The 19,657-nt window shown below is 36.5% G+C and overlaps 1 protein-coding gene across 7 annotated transcripts in view; it reads left to right on the top strand.

The window, feature by feature from the left end:
- The window catches only part of RFX3 (regulatory factor X3), a 265,759-nt gene extending 246,577 nt beyond the window's left edge, over positions 1 to 19,182 (top strand). For 6 of the 7 annotated variants that reach the window (XM_019730013.3, XM_074330488.2, XM_074330486.2 and 3 more), the window contains 3 exons: positions 7,777 to 7,839; positions 8,799 to 8,841; positions 12,166 to 19,182. In XM_019730013.3, coding sequence (XP_019585572.2) covers positions 7,777 to 7,839; positions 8,799 to 8,841; positions 12,166 to 12,404 — 345 coding nt within the window. In that variant the 3' untranslated portion in view covers positions 12,405 to 19,182. The remainder of the gene's footprint in view (positions 1 to 7,776; positions 7,840 to 8,798; positions 8,842 to 12,165) is intronic. The other variant, XM_074330489.2, reaches the window with a different exon arrangement.
- The last annotated feature ends 475 nt before the right edge of the window (positions 19,183 to 19,657 follow it).

Below are 19,657 nucleotides of genomic sequence, written 5' to 3'. Positions count from 1 at the left end.
GGGTAGAATGTTCAAAGATTAGAATTAGGTCAGGAAGTTCCAAATGTGCATGTAAACAATCTTTCTGCTTCTATAGGGAGAGCTTTCCAGGGCCTTATTCCTTCATTGACTTTTTTAGAAGAGCAGAGAGAGAAGCACTTGGTTAGGCCAGAGTTTACAAGTTGATACTCATCTGAGCTCATCAGCTATTTCTGGTTGTGTGGTCATCTCCATTCCACAACACACACACACACACACACACACACACACACACACCCATCCATGTTTAGTGTTTAGGTCAGCTTTTCTCATGGTATTTGCTCCAGTCATAAAGGGCTTGGTCAGTATATATAAACTGACTTCTACTTCAGCCCTAGATTGAGTTTATAGTGTTAACAACCTTAAGTCAGAGCCTAAGAAACACTTCCATTCTCAGGCAGAACTTGTAGCCCTACTCATCTAGAGACATTTCATTTTGAAAGTCACTATCTTATGGCCTTCCAGTGGAATTCCAGGGCTTTATAAATAGTATTTGACTACTGAGTTTTGAAGACAATAGACTCTATTTCATATATTAGGAAAACTAAGGCTCAAAGGGTAACTTGTCTGGGATCACATAACTGATAACGGTAGAGTTGTGATTCAAACCCAGGTAAGGCTGGCTCCACATCCAGTGTTGTTCCTCCTGTACCACACTTCACCCCAAAATTTACATTTCCTATTTCCCATTTAATACCTTTGCAACCTAGGAAAGTTATATATTATCTCCTCACTTGAGTCTTAATTTTCTCATCAACAAAATAGGCATGAGGACCATTCCTTCACAGGGTTGTTGTGAGGATTAAATTAGGTTAGTAGGTAGATCGGTAGGTATAGTTAGGTAGATGGGGTGCATAAGCAGGCAGGCAGACAGGCACGTAGTAGGTCCCCAATTATGTTAGCTTCACTTCCTCCCCCTTTTCTTTCCACAGCTATATAAATATATGAAGCTATGTGTATTACTCAGGAGGTACTATATTTGAATGCCTTCTACTCCAGATTAGGATTTTTAATAATTGATTCTACACTGACAAACCAAGTAATGTGTACAATTAGAACATCATTTTTTGACAATGCAAAGATAAGCTTAGAAGTTGAAATTAATAAAAGGTAACATAAAGGCATGAGAAGGCTCTAATATTACTATATTGCAAGGGGAAAAATAGCCTGTAGACAATTTTTGAATGTTGAGTCAAACGATTCATGGAATTACAAAGAATTCAACAGCATTCTTTGGGACGTAGTCAAAGTGGTAATCAGAGGCAAACTAATTCAGTGCTTTGTAGAACAGAGATAACAAAATACAATGGGGAAATAAGTCATTTAGAAAAGAAAATGGCAACATTAGGGAAGAAGCATAAGCATAATTATATCTAGCTAGACGATCATCGCTGCTAGACTTGTAAGAATAGCTAACTAGCAGGAATAAGTGATAGATCTTATAAGTTCTTGTGAAATGGGGAGAAAGGACTATATATATATATTAAAAAATTTATGTCAACATAAATTTTATGTTGACATAAATTTTGTTACAAAATTATGCAAAATACGTTATATGTTTTGTTACAAAATTTATGCAAGTTAAAGGATAAAAATCCCAAAGAGACATGTTATTGCAATCACGAGCTAGAAAACACTTCAGACAATTTTACAGTCTTCAGTTATTAAGATAGCTTAAAGATATTCTTCGCCAGAGTGAATGATTCATTGGCAGGAACTAGAAAAACATACATATATACACAAATATACATATTTTTTCCCTATATATATATTTTTAAAGTTATCAGTGCTGGCAGAACTGGTCTCCAGTATCAGACCAGAGCATGACTTTATTCTGAATCTAAGTAAAGCTTCCTCCTAAAGAGTAGCTGTAGCCCCCAAATAAATAATCTTTTCTAGTTCAAGCTTTCTGCTGTTTAGCCTATCGGCCCTTGACCTTGGTCCCCAGGTCAGCAGCGGTACCTAGGGTTACTTGGTAAAGTTTATTTTGTGGATTCTATTAATACCAAATATGCTGCCTCTGGTCACTTCCTTCAGTTAATCGCCTCCCCGCACCTTGGCATCTGGCTGCTGCTCGGCAGCGTGGATTCTCACAGAAGCGCTGAGCAGTGCTAACACAAGAGGAAGGACATTCTGAGGTGTCTCGCGCTGCTGGTGGTGCAGTCTGGTGGCACATGTTGAATCTCATGAAACGGTGCCAAGATCCGGATGTATCCTCTTCCTTAGCGTATAACCTTAATGGGAGAGTTACTCCACAGGCCTCTGTCAAGATGTGAAGCTTAGGGCTTGTTTGGCCCCACTACCCAATAGCTTTTGGCTTCCTCACTTGATTTCCACTTCTTTGTCTAGAATGACTTCCTTGCGTATCATTAACAACTTTCAGCTCTGTGATCCTGCTAAAGTTTTTGGATGTTCGTTTGGTTTCAGTGAGCCTAGATGTTGAAATGTAAAAAAATTTTCAGACTGGTAGGAAATTGTACATAAAATTCTAAATCTCCACAAATGAAAAATAAAGTACAAATGCCCTTAGTGACAAATATATCATAAAAGATGAATTTATGTCTATATAATACCCCACCACAGTAAAGAACACAGACAAAATTGAGGAAAAAATTCTGTGTTCTAAATAGCTTAATCTGGAGGGTGTGTTTCGTTTAACACTAGAAAAAAAAAATAATGGCAAATGGTTTTACTCAGGCAAATGTGACATTTTTTAAAAATAGCTTAGATATATGGTAGGCAGTATAATGTGCTCCCAAAGATGTCTATGTTCTAATCCCTGGGATCTGTGAATATGTTACGTTACAGATGGAATTAAGATTAGTAATTAATTAACCTTAAACTAAGGAGATAATACCAGATGATCTGATGGGCGCAGTGTGATCACAAGGGTCTTTGAAAGTGGAAGAGAAGCAGAAGCGTCAGTGTCAGAGTGATGTAGCAGGAGAAAAATTCGACCTGACGTTGCTAGCGCTGAAGATGGGGGGGGGGGGGGGGCACAACAAGGATTGTAGGAAACCCCTGGAAGCTAGAAAAGGAAAAGAAAATTCTCCCTTAGAATATTCAGACAGGAATGCAACCCTGCCAATGCCTTGATTTTTAGCTCAATGAGACGCATTGTAGAATTCTAACCTCCAGAATAAGAAAATATATATTTGTGTTGTTTTTAGCCACTAAGTTTGTGGTAATTTGTTATAGTAGCAATAGGGAACTATTATAATATGAGAGCTATATTGCCCTGAAGGAAGTCATTTATTACTTGTGGGTTGTAGACATTCCCTCCAATATGTTGTTTTTCCTTATTTCCTTCTCTCTTTGACATAAATGTCACTGTTATGTCTCCATTGATGACTCCCCCCTGGAAACCGTCCTCATCCTGAACTACTCCCCATTTGCTTTCACCAATGGAGAATTTATGCTGTCAGACTATCTCCTCACATCTTCATCTACCATCCAAATTAGAACAAACTTCTCACTAGGGCAGCTTGCCCCATCTGAATTACTAACATGTGTAACCCTTTTGGCAGTCTCTTTTCTTGTAACCTTCCATGCAGTCTTTTCTCTCATTCTAGACTTCTTCACTATTCGCCCACTAATTTGCACAATTAAACACCAGCCTTGACCTAGCTCTGTCTGTGCATGCAAGCCTCCATAGAAAAGAAAGGAAGATTAGTCTTCCAAATGACTTCGCATCTTTAGAAACTGACCCTTGTTTCTTTCCTGTGACTTTCATCAGTCGTTGCCCATGGGCCTGCACCGTGCTAGTCCTTAAAGGCTCTGATTCCATGTCCTCCCTGCGGCCTGTCTTCACACCTTCCTTAAAGACAAACTCTTCCATTCCTTCACTGATTGTGAACTGGATCAGATCTTCTAGGCTTTACAAGCTGTTCTTCTAGCCAAGGGGTCAGCCCGTCACCTCTTTTTGTAAATAAAGTCTTATTGGAACACGGCCACACACATTCATTTACCTATTGTCTATGGCTATTTTTACACTAGGCAGCTGAGTAATTGCATCAGGATCATAAAGCCTAAAATATTTACTTTCTGCCCCTTTAACTGAAAAAAAAGGTTGCCAAGCCCTGTTCTAGACTACACGCTTTCTTATTTTGATGCCACCAAGTAAATTAGTTATGGGGTGTGTGTGTGTGTGTGTGTGTGTGTGAGAGAGAGAGAGAGAGAGAGAGAGAGAGAGAGAGAGAGAGAGAGAGATTGTATCTGTACCTGTAAATCTATAAATCTGGATATAGTAACAGATTTCCTAGTAAGATGCAGTTTCTATAGGGGGTGTTTACCTGGCTGCCTATGATGATGTGGTTATGACTGCTCACTAATCCTTTCGCCCCCGGTAAATGGTAAACACCCTCTTCCAGGAGGGAACTGTCCCCAGGGGTGAGGTCTTCATCCCAGTCCCTGAACCCTTTCCTTCTCTCTCCAGCCTCTGCTCTGTGGGCCCTCTGTAGAGCCTCACTTGTTTTCTGTCTGGGCTCCCTGAACTCCACTGCATTGTTTCAGTTTCCAGATGTTACAGTACAAGGCCTGCCTCCCTCACTGTGAAAAGCTCCCGGCTGCTGGCGGCTGTATCTGACGTGCAGTGGGCTCTCCATTGCCCCTGGGGGGTACATTCGTCCATGCTGAGCCCGACTCCGCTCGCTCGTGGTGCCTGTGCTTAGAGACAGGCGTTAGGCCTTGCACTCCTGCATGAACCAGTCCCCAGCTGCGTGGCCGCACGTCAGGGCCTTGCTCAAGGATCCTGCCCATCTGCCCCGATGACCAGTTGCCCATGTACACTTTGTGGCTGTTACTAGTCTTGTCATCAAGAATTTCTGGTCTGACAGACTCCCCCCGGCTGCCTTGGACACACATTTTTTTTCACTCTGTTGTCCAGGAGGGTATTCATTATTGACACTTTGTCAGGACCTAGAGGAAATGGTTTCTAGGATGGGAGGTCTTTTTTCCTGAGAACAACAGATATGATTTCTCTATGTTCCATTCTGTTTGTAATTCATAATGTCCACTATTTATCTATCTGGCTGACAGAATTTTAATTCCTGCATACATCAAAGGCCATACACTTTCTAACCCCAGAGCACATTTTAAATCCCTTAATTTATATTCCTTCCTCCATGTATTGAACACACATACTTTACCCTCCCTCCCTTCCTCTCTCTCTCTCAAATTCCTAAACCAAGGGTCAGAACACATGGTCTCAAATCTAATACCACTGTATTTCCTATGTAATGTTAGACAAATCAGTTCATTGCTTTCAGTAGCTGTAAGATTAAGCTCTCTACCTTACCCAATTTATAAGCCTTCTTGTGAGGCTGAAATGAGAAAGCAAATTCACTCATTTGGTATTTCTTCAGCCTGTACTATTTATCAGGTACTGTGCCAGACTCTGGGATACATTTAAGAATAGGACAAAGTCAGGCCTCTCGTGGCACTGGCATTAGTGTTGGGAAGACAGAGACGAGATGACGAAGTGAAGTAAGTGTTGCAGGTTGTGGTCGGTGCTTTGAAGGAAGCAAATGACAGGGAAGGCAATAGTTGGATCAGGCTGTCAGGAAAAGCCTCTCTGAGGAAGCGATATTGAGAAAGTGATAGTTGAGGTCATAATATCTGGAGAAAGCCTGCCACATAATGAACCATGAAAGTACTTTATAAGCTGTAACATGTCACCTCAATAAGTCGTAACCCCCTCCAATCCCCTGTGCAGTGGGGAAGTTCAAAAGCAATAACAGCTTTACAATTGCTGCAGCTACAGTTTTTCAGTAATCTCTGTACTTTCTTATGAACCTCCATTTTTTTCAGCCGGATCATTGATCTCTTCCTCCTCTTCTGATTCTGGTTGTGCTCGCTTAATCTAGGTACTTGTCATCTGTCCCCTGTCTGTGATTCTCTCTTCCTTAGGCCCATTCTCAGTCCTCCCTGTCCCCGTTTATATCCTTCCTTCCTGCTGCTTTGACCTGCTGCTCACTCCAAAACCCATATAATTGACTTCCCCTTCTAATAACCTATGCTTGTAAAACCTTCGCAAGGGTTTCCTGGTTGCCTCATTTTCAGCAAAACTACCTATTCATAATATAAGCAACTTCTGATGTTCACCTCCAGAGAGAGGGACTATTTCCAGCCTGATCTGACTGGAACTGGCTGGCACAGTGTCTAGCACACAGTAAGCTCTTAATACGGATTTATTGAATGATGAGTGAATGAAGGGATTCGTGAAACAACTAATGAATGAACTAATCTTACCCAGTGTGCCTATAGGATTAAAGTGGTTTTTCCTTAATCACGCGTATTTTCTTTCCTCACATGTCAAATGCATATAAAAACCTTTACCTTCATCTAGATCGGATATCAAAATCTTACGTCTTAGGTATTCACAGCATTTTTTTATGTTAAACCTACTCTCTGCTGATGGAATTTTGTCACTGATCCTAGAGACACCTAGAGACGTTGACAACGTCCCTGAGCTTTTTTGTAGTGTCCAGAACAGTGGATAGCCACAAGCACACAGCATTTAGTATGCAAATGTTTTTTGGCTAACGATAATAACGATCACTGGGATTCCCGTTGCTTTAGCTTTTCTTTTTAGCATCCTGAATAATCGGATATATCCATTCAGATTAAGCAGAAACTTTCCAAAAAAGTAGTTTGTATTGGGGAAGCTGTCATAGTTTTAGTTAAGTAGCAACTAAAAGCTGTGTTTCTTTTAAAGAAATTTTTCAAATATGTCCAGAGTTTGAGTTTAGCCATTCTGTGTGATATTATTGTTCACCAATGGCAATAGTAATTTAGTCTCAAACAACTTTTAGAGATTTTTCAAAAACAAATGGAATATTCACTGTTTGTAGATAGAGAGGTATGTTTGGAATCGTCACTGCCAACTTGTTTCCAGAATTGGATCTTAAGTGTTAAGTATTCATTTAAAAGAAGTAAAAGTCTTATTGCATTGTATCAACTAGAACTAACTTAAATATGATTCTTTAGCTTTAGGCATTGTCTGTTTATAGTTCTAAAATATTTAAATAATGCCAAAAATAAAGAGTCCCACTGGGGTTTTTTTTGTTGCTTGCATTATATTCTTTAATTCAAGAAATCCTATATAATTTAAACTATGAATTTTTTATTTGAACTAATATAAGGTTCTGACCCGTTAATCAGGAACAACTTTAAAACAACAGTTCAGTATTTTTAATTTTATATTTGTTGCCCAATGGGATGTAACTATAAAGTAATGGGACAGTCTTCCAAACAAACATAGGAGTTATGTATCCAGGAGGCCCTTATCCCCTTCAAAGCAGTCACCTAGGAAGGCTTCACATTTGTTCCAGTAATGCTGCCATGGCTCAAAATGTTGTGGAATGCCTCTTTTTAAACTGCCTCTTAACTGCTAAGAAATAATCAAGAGTAAAATAACATTATTTTGAATATCCTGGATTGTGATGGAGATGAATTGGACCTTGGTGAGTAGTCAGAAATCATCCCAGGACCCACGGCAGTGAATAAAATGTGGAGTATTATTTAGAGTCACAAATGGATGTAAAATAACAGGATGGGCTTTCTTGAATGATACATAAACTTGAAAGTCTTGAAATACATAAGTCTTGAAATTATCAAAGAGGAATTCCAGAACCTTGGACCTTGGAATAAATGTATAAGCTCCCAAGGTAGCTACTATGAAGAATAATACATGTTTAGGTTAAAAAAAAAAAAATGTGTGCATGTTTGCAAAATAAGATCAGTTTTATTACTTTATAGACATACCTTGTAGATGAAAAAAATACTCCTATCATGGAACTCTTTATAAGCAAACTTCCGAATGTAAGTAGAATTTCTGTCTCACCCTTTCTAAGTCTGTTGAGAAATCTCAATTTCTAATAATGACTTATTCTGAATCTTCAGCTTTAAAAAAAGTGATGTGTGCCATTTAAAAAGTAGATGAGTTTAGGTTTCACTTCACCTTTTTCCAATTAGCTTTGTTACCTCTGCTATTCAATTTATTTAGTCTATCTATCTTTGTTTACCCTGAGACTCTCAAAATGTATTTTTTCACTGTAAAATTATCATCAAGCTCTTAAACCAAGGTAGAAAATAAAGTCTAAGCTGAAGGTTATTAATTGTTTCATATTGTTGTAAGCTCTTTTTTGTTTTTTTATTTGCATTAATAACAATCAGATACCTTTCTTTTTTAAAGTGGGACCTTTATCTTAGTAAATAAGAACAGCAAATTACAAAAAGAGAAGTATGAAATTAAAATTTTTTTTTTTTTTAAATAAAGACTCTCAACTTTGGGGCTCAGATTATGTTTTTTGTTTCTACTAATAAAAGCTTGAAAAACAGAATTCAACCAAGCAGCTGAACCGTTTTTCTAATGTAGATTCCAGGTGGATTCATGAGCCACACATGGGGACAGAGCTGATGTGCTCTGCTTCATCGGGGCTTTTCCAAATTTATTCCACCACATCTTTCTTCATTCAGGCCACCCGGCCCCTATTTCTTCACTGTTAAGCTGAAATAATAAAAGTAAAATGGAGCGTGCAAGGCAGAGAAAATTGTTATCCTTTTGCAAAGAGGCTAAGACAGCTAAATTGTGACACAATTTAAACTGTTCAAATTTGACAGGTTTGATTGGAAAAGTATCTGACCCATGTAGTTAGAGAGCAGAACGGTCACTAGTTGATAATTTTAAAAAGTCATAGTGTGGGACTTTACCACAGACTGAGAATATTATTTTATTTTGCCTGGTAGTAACTCTTGCACAAATGACTGTTGTTTTGCAGTTTGGTGATTTAAATGCTGTGTCTCCTGGAAATCTGGATAAAGGTAAGAACTGAAAACAAAGTACATTCTTAAGGACTCTTTTTGACTGGGGAATTTTCACAGAGGAAAATGTAGTTTATATCTGTGGCACTTTTATTTTGTGGAAATGGCATATAGTCTTAGATGAATATGACAGTTATGTTTTTTGGAGCCCTTCATTATTTCTCCATTTCTATGCTTTTTTTTTTTTCCAAGGCACCTAAATTCAAGAATTAGATTTAAATGCATTTACAAACTCATGACTTTTTGCCTGAAGTTCATTACAAGTAACAAGAAATTATTTGTGACCATCGCCTGAGTCCTAGAGAAAAGTGATAAATTGGTCCAAATTTTTTTGTTTTATTCACGGCCTACTAGGCAAGAAAAAAAAGATTCCTCAGCCTACCCATCTCACCACTTCACATTTTTCAGTGGAAAAAAGAGCTCTGAAAAAGCAATGAAGTTTAGTGTAAAAGTAAGATCAGTAGTGGTATAGATGAAAAGGATAACATAGGTACTTCTTAATTTTTAATAGCAGCATTGCCACTCTAATGGGACGACAGGATATATATTCCTGAAGAACCTCATGATCTACAAAACCACAGAGTGAAAGGAACAGGGCTTCGGGGAATAAGAGGTTAGAATAGGGCACACACAAACAAAAAATAATCCTATAAAAATACGAACTGAGTTTTTTTCAAAATGTAAAATTGATTAATGTAAAAAAAAAAAACAAGCACTGGAGAAATATATAGGCCTTTCTTCAAAAAAAACTAATGAAGATATCTTGAGGTTTTAAGGAACTGAGTTCTGGAATCAGGCACCAGATGCACAAAGACGAGGGAGAACTGCACAGTTAGCCCGTCCAGGACAGAGCCAGAGCCGGTGGGGACAGTGAGGCACGAGGAACCTAATTTTAGGCAAGAACACCTAGTTTTAGTTTTTGTGTACCACATTTCCATAACCACAAGTAGGTTTCTAGGAAAGGTCTTTGAGTCTGGACTGATGCACAACATGTCTGTGGAGTTGTCTTATTTGCCTTGGGAAACTGGAAAAAGGGCATGCTTTTGTGGATTGCCGTGCCTTCTATCTAAAGGAACCCTGTCACCCACAAGTGGTCCTCAAGAAAAGAGCCGCGTGCACTGACGTTCGCTCAGTCCATTATCCCACTGCCGTTTCCATCCACAGCAGGTAGAAGAGAGGATTTTATTCACTCTCTTTCACTTGCCTACCCGCTTGAGATGATTTTTCCTCTTTTAATGTTGGTTCTTTTATTATTTCCACACTATATCCCGGGCACAGGAAAGTTGGTGGAAAGGGAGCCAAGTAGCAGTGTGAGTTGACCTTACCTTCTTCGCGAGGCCCTGCTGGTCCCATTCACCCCCAGAGCTGATGCTTCTTGAGATACTGCCAAACTGGCATCATCAGAGCCTAAGGCTCAAATGGGAAAGCTTCAAAAGTTTTTGTGGACTTTTTCCACAAAATGAGAATTTTAATGTTTTTCCTGATGATAAAAGTAATATTAGCTCTGTATAAAAATTTAAAATGATACAGAGAATTAGAAACTACAGGCAGGGAAACTTCATAGTCACAGCAGTAAGAGACTACCACCATTAAGAATTTAGTGTGAGGATCCTTCCAGATACTATTTTTTATTTCTATATATAAACACATACACAAATAAAACAAGAAGTATCATACAAACATGTTTCAAGTATACCCTCTTAATGAAGCAGATGTCTAGCAAATGTATCCCTCTCCCAGCAGCACCTCAGCCCTTCCAATGTGCTTGTTCTGACAAATCTAATATCATCAAGTCCATTTTCCAGAGGCAAACAGCTAACTGCAGAAAATAGATGGGCCAAGAAGTCTTTTGCCTCATCTAGAAGCCCTTCTTATCACTTCATGATGCATTACAGGCATCATTTCTAGTTAATCTAACCTCAACCTTTTTAATTACATGCATATACCGTTTCTCAGGCGATGTGGCTCCTGGCAGCTGTACACTGCACACCCATATGTGCAGGTCCCTGTTACTCCTAATTGCTTTTCTCTAGAACCATCTTTGCCCCAGTTGATATTTAGAGAAGAAAAGTCAAGGGCCCCATTATATCAAGAGCTGCAGTAGCAGGGACTTCCTTGGTAGGTGTGACCTAAATCGTAAAATGAGACTCAATATCCCTTAGAAGGAGTCTAACTTAATCTGAGTGAAGAGCCACCTGAATGTGATACGCCATAGAAGAGAACATCTGATTCTGTTCATGCAAGTCACTATAAAATATCAAAAATATAGCAATAAGTGTAGATATATTTTAGTTATAGATGAGGTATTTGATGTGATTATATAGGTATCTGTTTTTGATAAACAGTAAAACATGTTGAAGGTGAAGGAAAAAGATTTTTAAAGCATAAATATATTCACCACTGTTTAAAAATGATCCCTCATGAAAAGTGTCCTCTGCCCTCTTCTAAAGAGAACCTTACACAGTTGTAAAGCCAGGTGTGAGCATTTTCTTTTTCAACTCTACTTTTGAATTCTAGCAGTGCATGCTGGAAAAAATGAGATGGTATTCCATTATAATGATGTTTTACTTAATGTACAATGGATTAAAACTTGGAGCTAACAGTGACTATTTAATACATTTAATTTCCAGAAATGAATACCAGCTATTAACAATATCAGTGTTGCCAGGAATGGAAACTCATTGTGCATTTTTAATCTGATACTACTGCCTCAGCGTTCATAATTTTTTGTAATAAAAATTTAATACTGTGATCTACAACATTCATGTACACCAAAACATCTTTACAACAGCCCCTGATATATGCTATGGTTATTTTACAAATCAGCATATGTCTTACCTACATTAACATCAACACACATGAAATATATCTAGTGTAGATATTTGAAAGACCCTGAAATTTTTCTTTCTTTCTCCTTCCCTCCCTCTGTCCCTTCTTTTTTCAGTTAGCATTATTCAGCTCAATACACTCCCCAAAAGCCAGCATAGTGTACCAAAATGACTGTGATAACAAAAATTATACTACGATTTAATATAAAAACTTTAGGAAATTCCAAAGGTCTTCTTAAAAGAACTATTAAAGCTTTCAATCACAAACTAACCAAAAATAATAAATTACCTTTGTTGTTTGAAAGAATTATAGATACATTAACAGAACATTGATACCAGTAAAATCCATTGAAAGGAACACGTACAAGATTTGTCCCCTGAGAAGAGCTAAGAAGTCGCCGTCTTAATGTACTGCATCAAAGTTTTTCTAAAGCGCCTGTTGATTGCCATTTTCCAATTTGTGTTTTGGTGATGGTCCTGGTATTTGTCTGTGCAGATGAAGGCAGTGAAGTGGAAAGTGAAATGGATGAAGAACTAGATGACTCTTCAGAACCTCAAGCCAAAAGAGAGAAAACCGATCTGAACCAGGCATTTCCGGTGGGCTGTATGCAGCCTGTTCTCGAGAGCAGCGTGCAACCAAGTCTCCTGAATCCAATTCACAGTGAGCACATCGTCACAAGTACTCAGACTATCAGACAGTGCAGCGCTACAGGAAATACCTACACTGCAGTCTAAAGAATAGTAAAGCATATTTTTCCAGCTAACATTAACCCTGTTGATATTGGGCTTACTTTGAAATTTTAATAAGCCTGAAGGACGACTGTTGTCAAATTCTATCTGTGCTGAACATTACCTTTTTGGAGTTGTGAAATGGAATGGGTGTATGTATTTTGCCAGGTTTTTTTTTTTTTTTTTTTTTTTTTTTTTTTTTTTTTTTTTTTAACATAAACAAATTATTTGCCTCTTAATAAGAGTTTTTTTTTCCCCCTTAGTTTCAGGTGTCAAGAAGGATTTTTACAACACTTAATGTTTTTGTTTTCTTATAATTAAAAGTAATTTACATTTTTTGTAGCTTAAAATATTTTATTGTTGATTGTTAGTCTTGGTGTATGATTTCATGTGTAAGTTTTTAATTAGATGCACTTCTGTGAAATATCAAAAGAAATGAATTTCTTTGATTTACACTGGAGGCATGCCCATTTGGCAGCAGATGCATCAAATTTGCTTTTGAAAGGTGCTTTTCATGGGACAGAACCACAAGACACTATTTTGATAACATTTTGGCGTATGGAAAGAGAATACAGAACATTTTTATTATAGTGCTAGAGGGTTGGGAAGGTCATCTATTTTTCTCTGAAGAAAAACTGAGCTGTGCATTTATCAGTTCAGAGTAAATGACAGAAATGCAAGAGATTATGCTAATATGTACATAATTTGTGTACATAATTATTAAACCATGTTAATGCAAGCTTCCGTTAAACATTGAATTTTAACTGTTATTTGCATACCAATTCCTCTGTTTAATGACTACTGATTCTGTATTTGGGACCACTGCACAGATGCACTCTGCTGTTGAGTGGGGCTGTTATAGCTAGATACTGAAGCTGAAAAAAAATGACTTGACTTTTTTTTTTTTTTTTAAGTGTACATGCTACTTATGCTGAGCTGGACATACAGGAAACCATTCCATTTGGATGACTTTCTTTTATTCCAGGTCTTTTTCCTAATAGTAGTTCAATATGCTGCTATTATAAAAGAAAATTTATAGAATGCAAGGAATGTAGCAACCTACATATCGTTATTTCCTTCAAAAATATTTCCTGGTTTCTAAAGTATGTGGATTTAAATTTTAAACAGAACCTGAAGGCAGTGTAACTGGCACACCGCGCTGTTGCTTATCCCCAATTCGGTAGGATTTGGGTAGGTGGCTGGATGGACCAGTGCCATTGAAGAATGTACATCAGGGATCATCGTACCTCGGCTTTTACATGGTGCCTTAACACAGAACTGAAGCTATGGTTTAGTAAGGCTTATTTTGTTCCTGTGAAGTCCTCTGCAATCCATTTGACAAGATGTGCCTGTCATTTTCAGATTCCCGAAGTAAGGACAGGTTACATGTTCTTCAAAGGAAATTTAGGGCAAACAAAGCAAAACAAAAAGACAACAAAATCAATTTTCCTCTTTGAGTGACCGCGAACCTATTTTTTGTTCCTAGAGCTGAATATCATTTGATTACAAATCAGATTGCTTAAGGGTGTGGAATAGCAGGCTAGTTTTAATTTGTTGCATAAAATCATATGTTTTAGACCATTCTTACTTAGTTATCATTTAAGAAAGTTAACAAAAGAAGTAGGTACTTATTGAAGTGCATCTTTTCAGTGTAACTATTTGTCTGTATGTGTTGGTGTCTGTGTCCACGTGCGCACATGCGTGCCGGTGGATAGGAGTCAGCTACAAGGTCAGAAGGTGAGATCCTAGAATGGATACACCCATCCATATTTTCATTTACATGAAGAGCCAAGGTTCTTTTAAGCACTCAAATTATTAACTACAGCAGCAACAAAACAGGCACATCCATTCATTTAAATAAGTCTAAAAAAGCTAATCAGCAAAAATAAATACATAAAGCCAAACAAAAGGGAAAGCACAAAATGACTTACAGATTATTTAATGAGGCCTATATGAAACTCAAGATGTTTATCTTTCCATTTTTAATGGGGTGGGGGGGTGGGGTGGAAAGAAGAGGGTGAGCCAATCTGTAAAGTTAAAAAAACCAAATGGCTTATCGGGTAATAGGCAGTATATTTCAACTGTTGTTGCTCGGTTGCCTTAGACTACTCAATGAAAATCAACAAAGTTTCTTATGTAAACTTTAAGTGTTTTAGATGTAATTTTTTTTAAAATGGATTCAAATTTTGTATGATACAACTCACTCATATATTTGAAAGTCTTTACTAGCACATCACTATCTAAATACATTTAAGTGATCATCCCCCCCCTTTTTTTCCCAAAAAAAACAATGAATTTGCACCATCACACACATTTAAAAAAAAAAAAAAGGCAAACAAGACACCTTAAGCTGCAAAGACCGTGTCTTCTTCATTAGGAAACATTTACAACACGTAAATTTAAATCAAAACATGGAAAAAAAACACAAAAACGTCATTTCAACTCTCCTTTCTGAATTTTTTCACTTTCCTATTCCCATGCACCACCCCCAAAACTATATTATATCTGTATTAGACCAAATGTATTTACTGTTTTCATCTTGTTTATTGAACAATTTTAAATATTATCATTATTCCCTTTATTTAAATGTTGGATTTATTCATATTGTTAGAGGAATCTGAGGATAATGGGCAAATTTAGATTGATAAAAGTTACGGATTGGAGGCCCTCCAAGATTCAACATTTCTTCCAATTGTTCATGGTTTGTTCAAAATTTGGACAGATCAGGAATCAATAAATATTCTTACATTTCAATTTGACTCACTAAAAATATTCTGATCTCCTTTAGGAACACAGGAATGTTACTTCTTCATGAATATTGACGATAGTTCTGATTAATAGACAAAATAACATCTATGATCTATGCTACTTGTAGTCCAGTTATTTGTAGTTCACGATAACACACACACACACACACAATCACAAACGTCTTGACAATTTTGAACTTGAATTGTGAAATATATTAGAAAATTAAAACATCATAATTTATATATCTGAGCAAATTGGAGCAATCACATTTATTGCGTTTATCGAACATTTTATTTCAATTTTTTCATTCACCTTAATTATGACTCCTCTAAATAATATTAGACACTAATACTCTCAGTATATTTATTGACAAGTGACAAGGACACATTTTAAGAACTTCTTAGTATTTCTTGGCATTGTAATCAGACACTAGTCATGAAAAAATATCTACATAGACCAAGTGCTACACTTTCAGTGAGGAAAAAATGTAAAGAAGGTGTGTTGGGTATTTTTAAGTTTCAGAAAAGATATTTCCATATAATATGACTGAGTAGCATGAGTATAGTTTGATCTTCACATATACTTTGTGAATTATACCCAAAAGATTTGCATTCATGAAGCCAGTGAACAATAGGGTGAAATGGGTGAAACATCTCCTTGGAACACAGGGCCCAATTAAAATTTTTTTTTTTTTTTTTTTTTTTCAGTTATTAAGTGGCTGGTCACTTTTCAGGATTCTCATCCAAACTCTGTTTGGACTGACTATAAGTCTTACTGCCTTTTCAGAAATCTGCTTTCCTTTTTGTGCTTTTTCTTGTACTGTATAGCACGGTTCATGCACCTCTCTTTAGATGGTGTACTTTAAAAACAAAAGTAAATTTTAGAAAATGGTTTTAACACTGCATACCTAAAATTAGTAGTGTGCAACACTGACTGCCTTTGATCTGTAGTAGACGAGTAAAAATGAACACATTCTTGTAGAATGCTGTCAAAGTCATTCAGGAATGAATACAGTTTCATTACTGTAATCATGAACCTTCTTACGTGAATGCACTGTCTAGAAGTGCTAAGTCTGATGCATTTTCAAATTAAAAAAAAAAATTCTTCAGATGATGTATTTGAAATGTCTAAAATAATGCTGTGCTGAATATTAGTGTAAAAGAAAAAAATGTGTGTCACTGTGATGTGGGTCCTCCCTGTGTGGACACAAGTAGAAAGTAAAAAACTTTGGCAAGTCACCTTTGTGTACAATTTGAGGCAGTGGTTATATATAACAAATTGATCTTTGTTATAACCTCCCCTCCCCCACGTTCTTGGTGAGAAAATAACAACCATCAAAAAATGGAAATCAGACCTTGTGATTTGTATGAATTACACCAGAACATGTGGGGAGAGAGGTTGACATGCAGTGCTATTGAAAATTGGGCTTGTCACTAGATCAGATCAACCTCCATGTATATGGTTAGAACACATCAGTTAATGGAATCCTAGTATTTCTGCAAGTTTTGGTGATTTTTTTAAAAAACTGGAATAGAAGCATTAATTCAGTGCTTAGTTCTAGTATTAGAAAACCCCTTTGATGTAATGCCTTGTATTAACCCTTTGAGCATTGTAAGATATACAATGGGGGACAAAAGCCTTTCAGATCCTTTATTTAGACTTAGACCGGTAAAAAAAAAAAATACTCTATATCCAAATGTCTAATTATGCTGTTTTTTTAAAAGGGGGGTAGGAAGAGAAAGTGTTTCCACGCTGAACACTTGCATTTTATATACAACTCTTAATTTTCTTCAAGAGGGCTTGATATATTTATTCCCAAATATTCACTGCCATCTAAGTAAGTGTACTGTTTACAGAAAAATAAAATCAACTTTTCTAGCATCACAGCATGACTCTAGAAAAGGAAGACAATACATGGTCCTGTAGACCTATGTCATAACCGATCTCTGCACACTGAAAGTACCTAGATTGCCTTTAAAAGGTATGATAAAGAAAGGGTTACATTTTTTTTCCAAAACAAAACAAAACAAAAAAATCTCATTTTTTTAGCTTTAGAAAGTACAATTGTAAGCGAAGCCTTAGGAAGAAATGAGTTCAAGTGGATAAAGAAAAGCTAAACTCTTTGTGGGCAGGTAAGCTATTTGGAGTTAAACCTCTCATAACATATTGTTTGGGACCTTCATACAGGGCATAATTTTATCTATGCTCCGAAACTTTAATACTTGTCAAAAAATTATATATAGATATAATGGAGAGCAAAGCACTTGATTTTAAGCTCATCTGTCAGGAGTTGCAATGACTACTGCTTGTGATATCTGTAAATGCTGGTCTGCTTACACAGTTGCTGACTTTGTTCAAGGGACGCTCTGCGTGCACTGGACCCCTTTGTCCCCTGCATGATGGAACATGAGAGCAGTGTCGTCTGCAGATGCGCTTGTGCTGCCCTGGTCTGGCGCAAATAAGAGTGTAACCTATTCCGATGTCTGGTGAAAGGACATCCATAGCCTAGTGCAAGTTTGCCGTAAACGTTGCTTTTTAGGCAGTTTAGGAAGTCAAACCATGCAAATTACTCGTGTGTTAACATGCAATACTCAAAGGGTTTTAATTTAACTCTCTTCTTTTGAATTCTTCATGATGATTTACTGTAAATGCTTCTCAGTTTGCATGCTCTGATCATTGCTGCTAGTGATTTTATGTGCCAGTAGACCTGAGTTTAGTTTACCAATTTTACTTAAATAGTAAAAGCCACTTACAAAGTGACTGCCTAGGATTTTTTTTTTCTTTTGTTTGAAGTAATTAGTAATATGTCATTTTCGAAAATGTGTTTTGTCTCTTATTGATTCCGGTATTTGATTCTTTCTTTTCCCTCTTTCCTTTGTTTTTTAAATAAATTATGATGTTGGGATTGGAAGCCCTGAGTAATGAAATCTTTGGTAAGAATTGTTTATATAGCTCAATAATGAAGACAACAAATCTTTGTTAGAATTATGATTCTGGGGAGGAAAGCAAAAATAAAAACTCCCATTGACTGTTGATGACCAAGAAAATTTTTCCTTCAATGAATTAATAGTTTTGAACAAATGATTGCCTTGTTTTAACCTGCTAAACACAATTTTTAAATGACCCAATAAAGGAGGTAATGAATTTTATTCGTTTAAAAAGCATCTTTTGTACCAAAGCAAATTTTTTTCTCTACTCATCTCCATCATCAATTGGGACCTATGGTGGTGACCAATGCGTTAGTTACAGAAACTTTAAGTGAGTGCCTTGAGAAAACTTGGAAATTTGTGCCTGGGGTGGTAAACTTTTAATTAGGTTAATTGTAGTGCTTACCAATCAGTAATTCTACTATCACTCAGGGCTTTCGTACCTTCTAGGTAAAACTTCTTTCATTGTGTTTTTTTAAAAAACTGTATTTTTTTTTAAGTGCCATCATTTAAATTTCACTTAGTAAGTGGCAGATTACATTATTCAGTCCCATAAGCACAGAAACATAGTAACACTAGAAGATATTTGAACATTTATTTTACAATCGACTGAATATATTATGTAAATGAGGTAAGCAACTTTTGTAGAGATTGTATGTGTGAGATAATGTAATGTTCTTTTCCAGTTTTTGGACTACAGTTGAATAAACTTTTTAATTATTTAAAAACATCTTTACCGAATAACATGTGATGGTTTTTTGTATAATGTATTTGATTTTGTAAATACGTATTTCCTGATGTGATTTTTGTGAGAAATGCTAAATCTTTTAGTATATCATGTCCTCTCAAAATTGGCAGGAGCTAAATAATAGTTTGTGGGCGATTTGTATTGTGTACTGTACAATAACTGGGGAACTTTTATAATTATAAAAATATATATTAACTTTTAGTGTGTTGTTTAAACAAATGACTGGAACATACTAAAGATATTAGTAGGATTTTTCTGAATATTTCAGACTTGAACTCAGGCTAGCTTTCTTGTGTTTTTCAAAACAAAATGGTGTCTTGTCTTTTAAAATCAATAAATTTGTTTCCTTGTTACAAATACATTTGAAATGGCTTGATTATTTTTTCCTTTCAAACCATTGCCAGGAAGCTTATATTGCACTGTCTCATGTAGAGAGTCGTCTGTGTCATTCACTAGCTTAGAAACAAAATTGTTTTCCTTTTTTGTGTCAAATGAAATTGGCAATATTTACACATGAACAGCACAAAAATAGAAAAGAAAATTATAAGCCCAGCAGGGTGCAAATCTTACCCTCAAAGAGAATTAGTGATTGAGTGCTGTTGAATTTCGGAAGCCGTCAACATTTCCATTGTAAATCCAGATTTTTGGATATTCATAATGTGTTTGTTTTATGTAACTTCACATTAATATTTGGCACTCAAGTTCCTTGCTTAAGTTGAAATAACACTGAAAGTCGTTTTAATACACTTAAGAAGATACCCTGCCCCAATTTTTTTCCTTCTTTGAATTATCCATTTACAGGAAAATTCACTCCGTTTACTGTACATTCCTGAGTT

The sequence above is a fragment of the Rhinolophus sinicus genome, chromosome 16 (assembly GCF_057876585.1).
Source record: "Rhinolophus sinicus isolate RSI-liver-muscle chromosome 16, RSI-T2T, whole genome shotgun sequence".
NCBI lineage: Eukaryota > Metazoa > Chordata > Mammalia > Chiroptera > Rhinolophidae > Rhinolophus > Rhinolophus sinicus.
The sequence above is the reverse complement of the archived record's forward strand: the minus strand, read 5'-3'. Positions and strand labels throughout refer to the sequence as shown.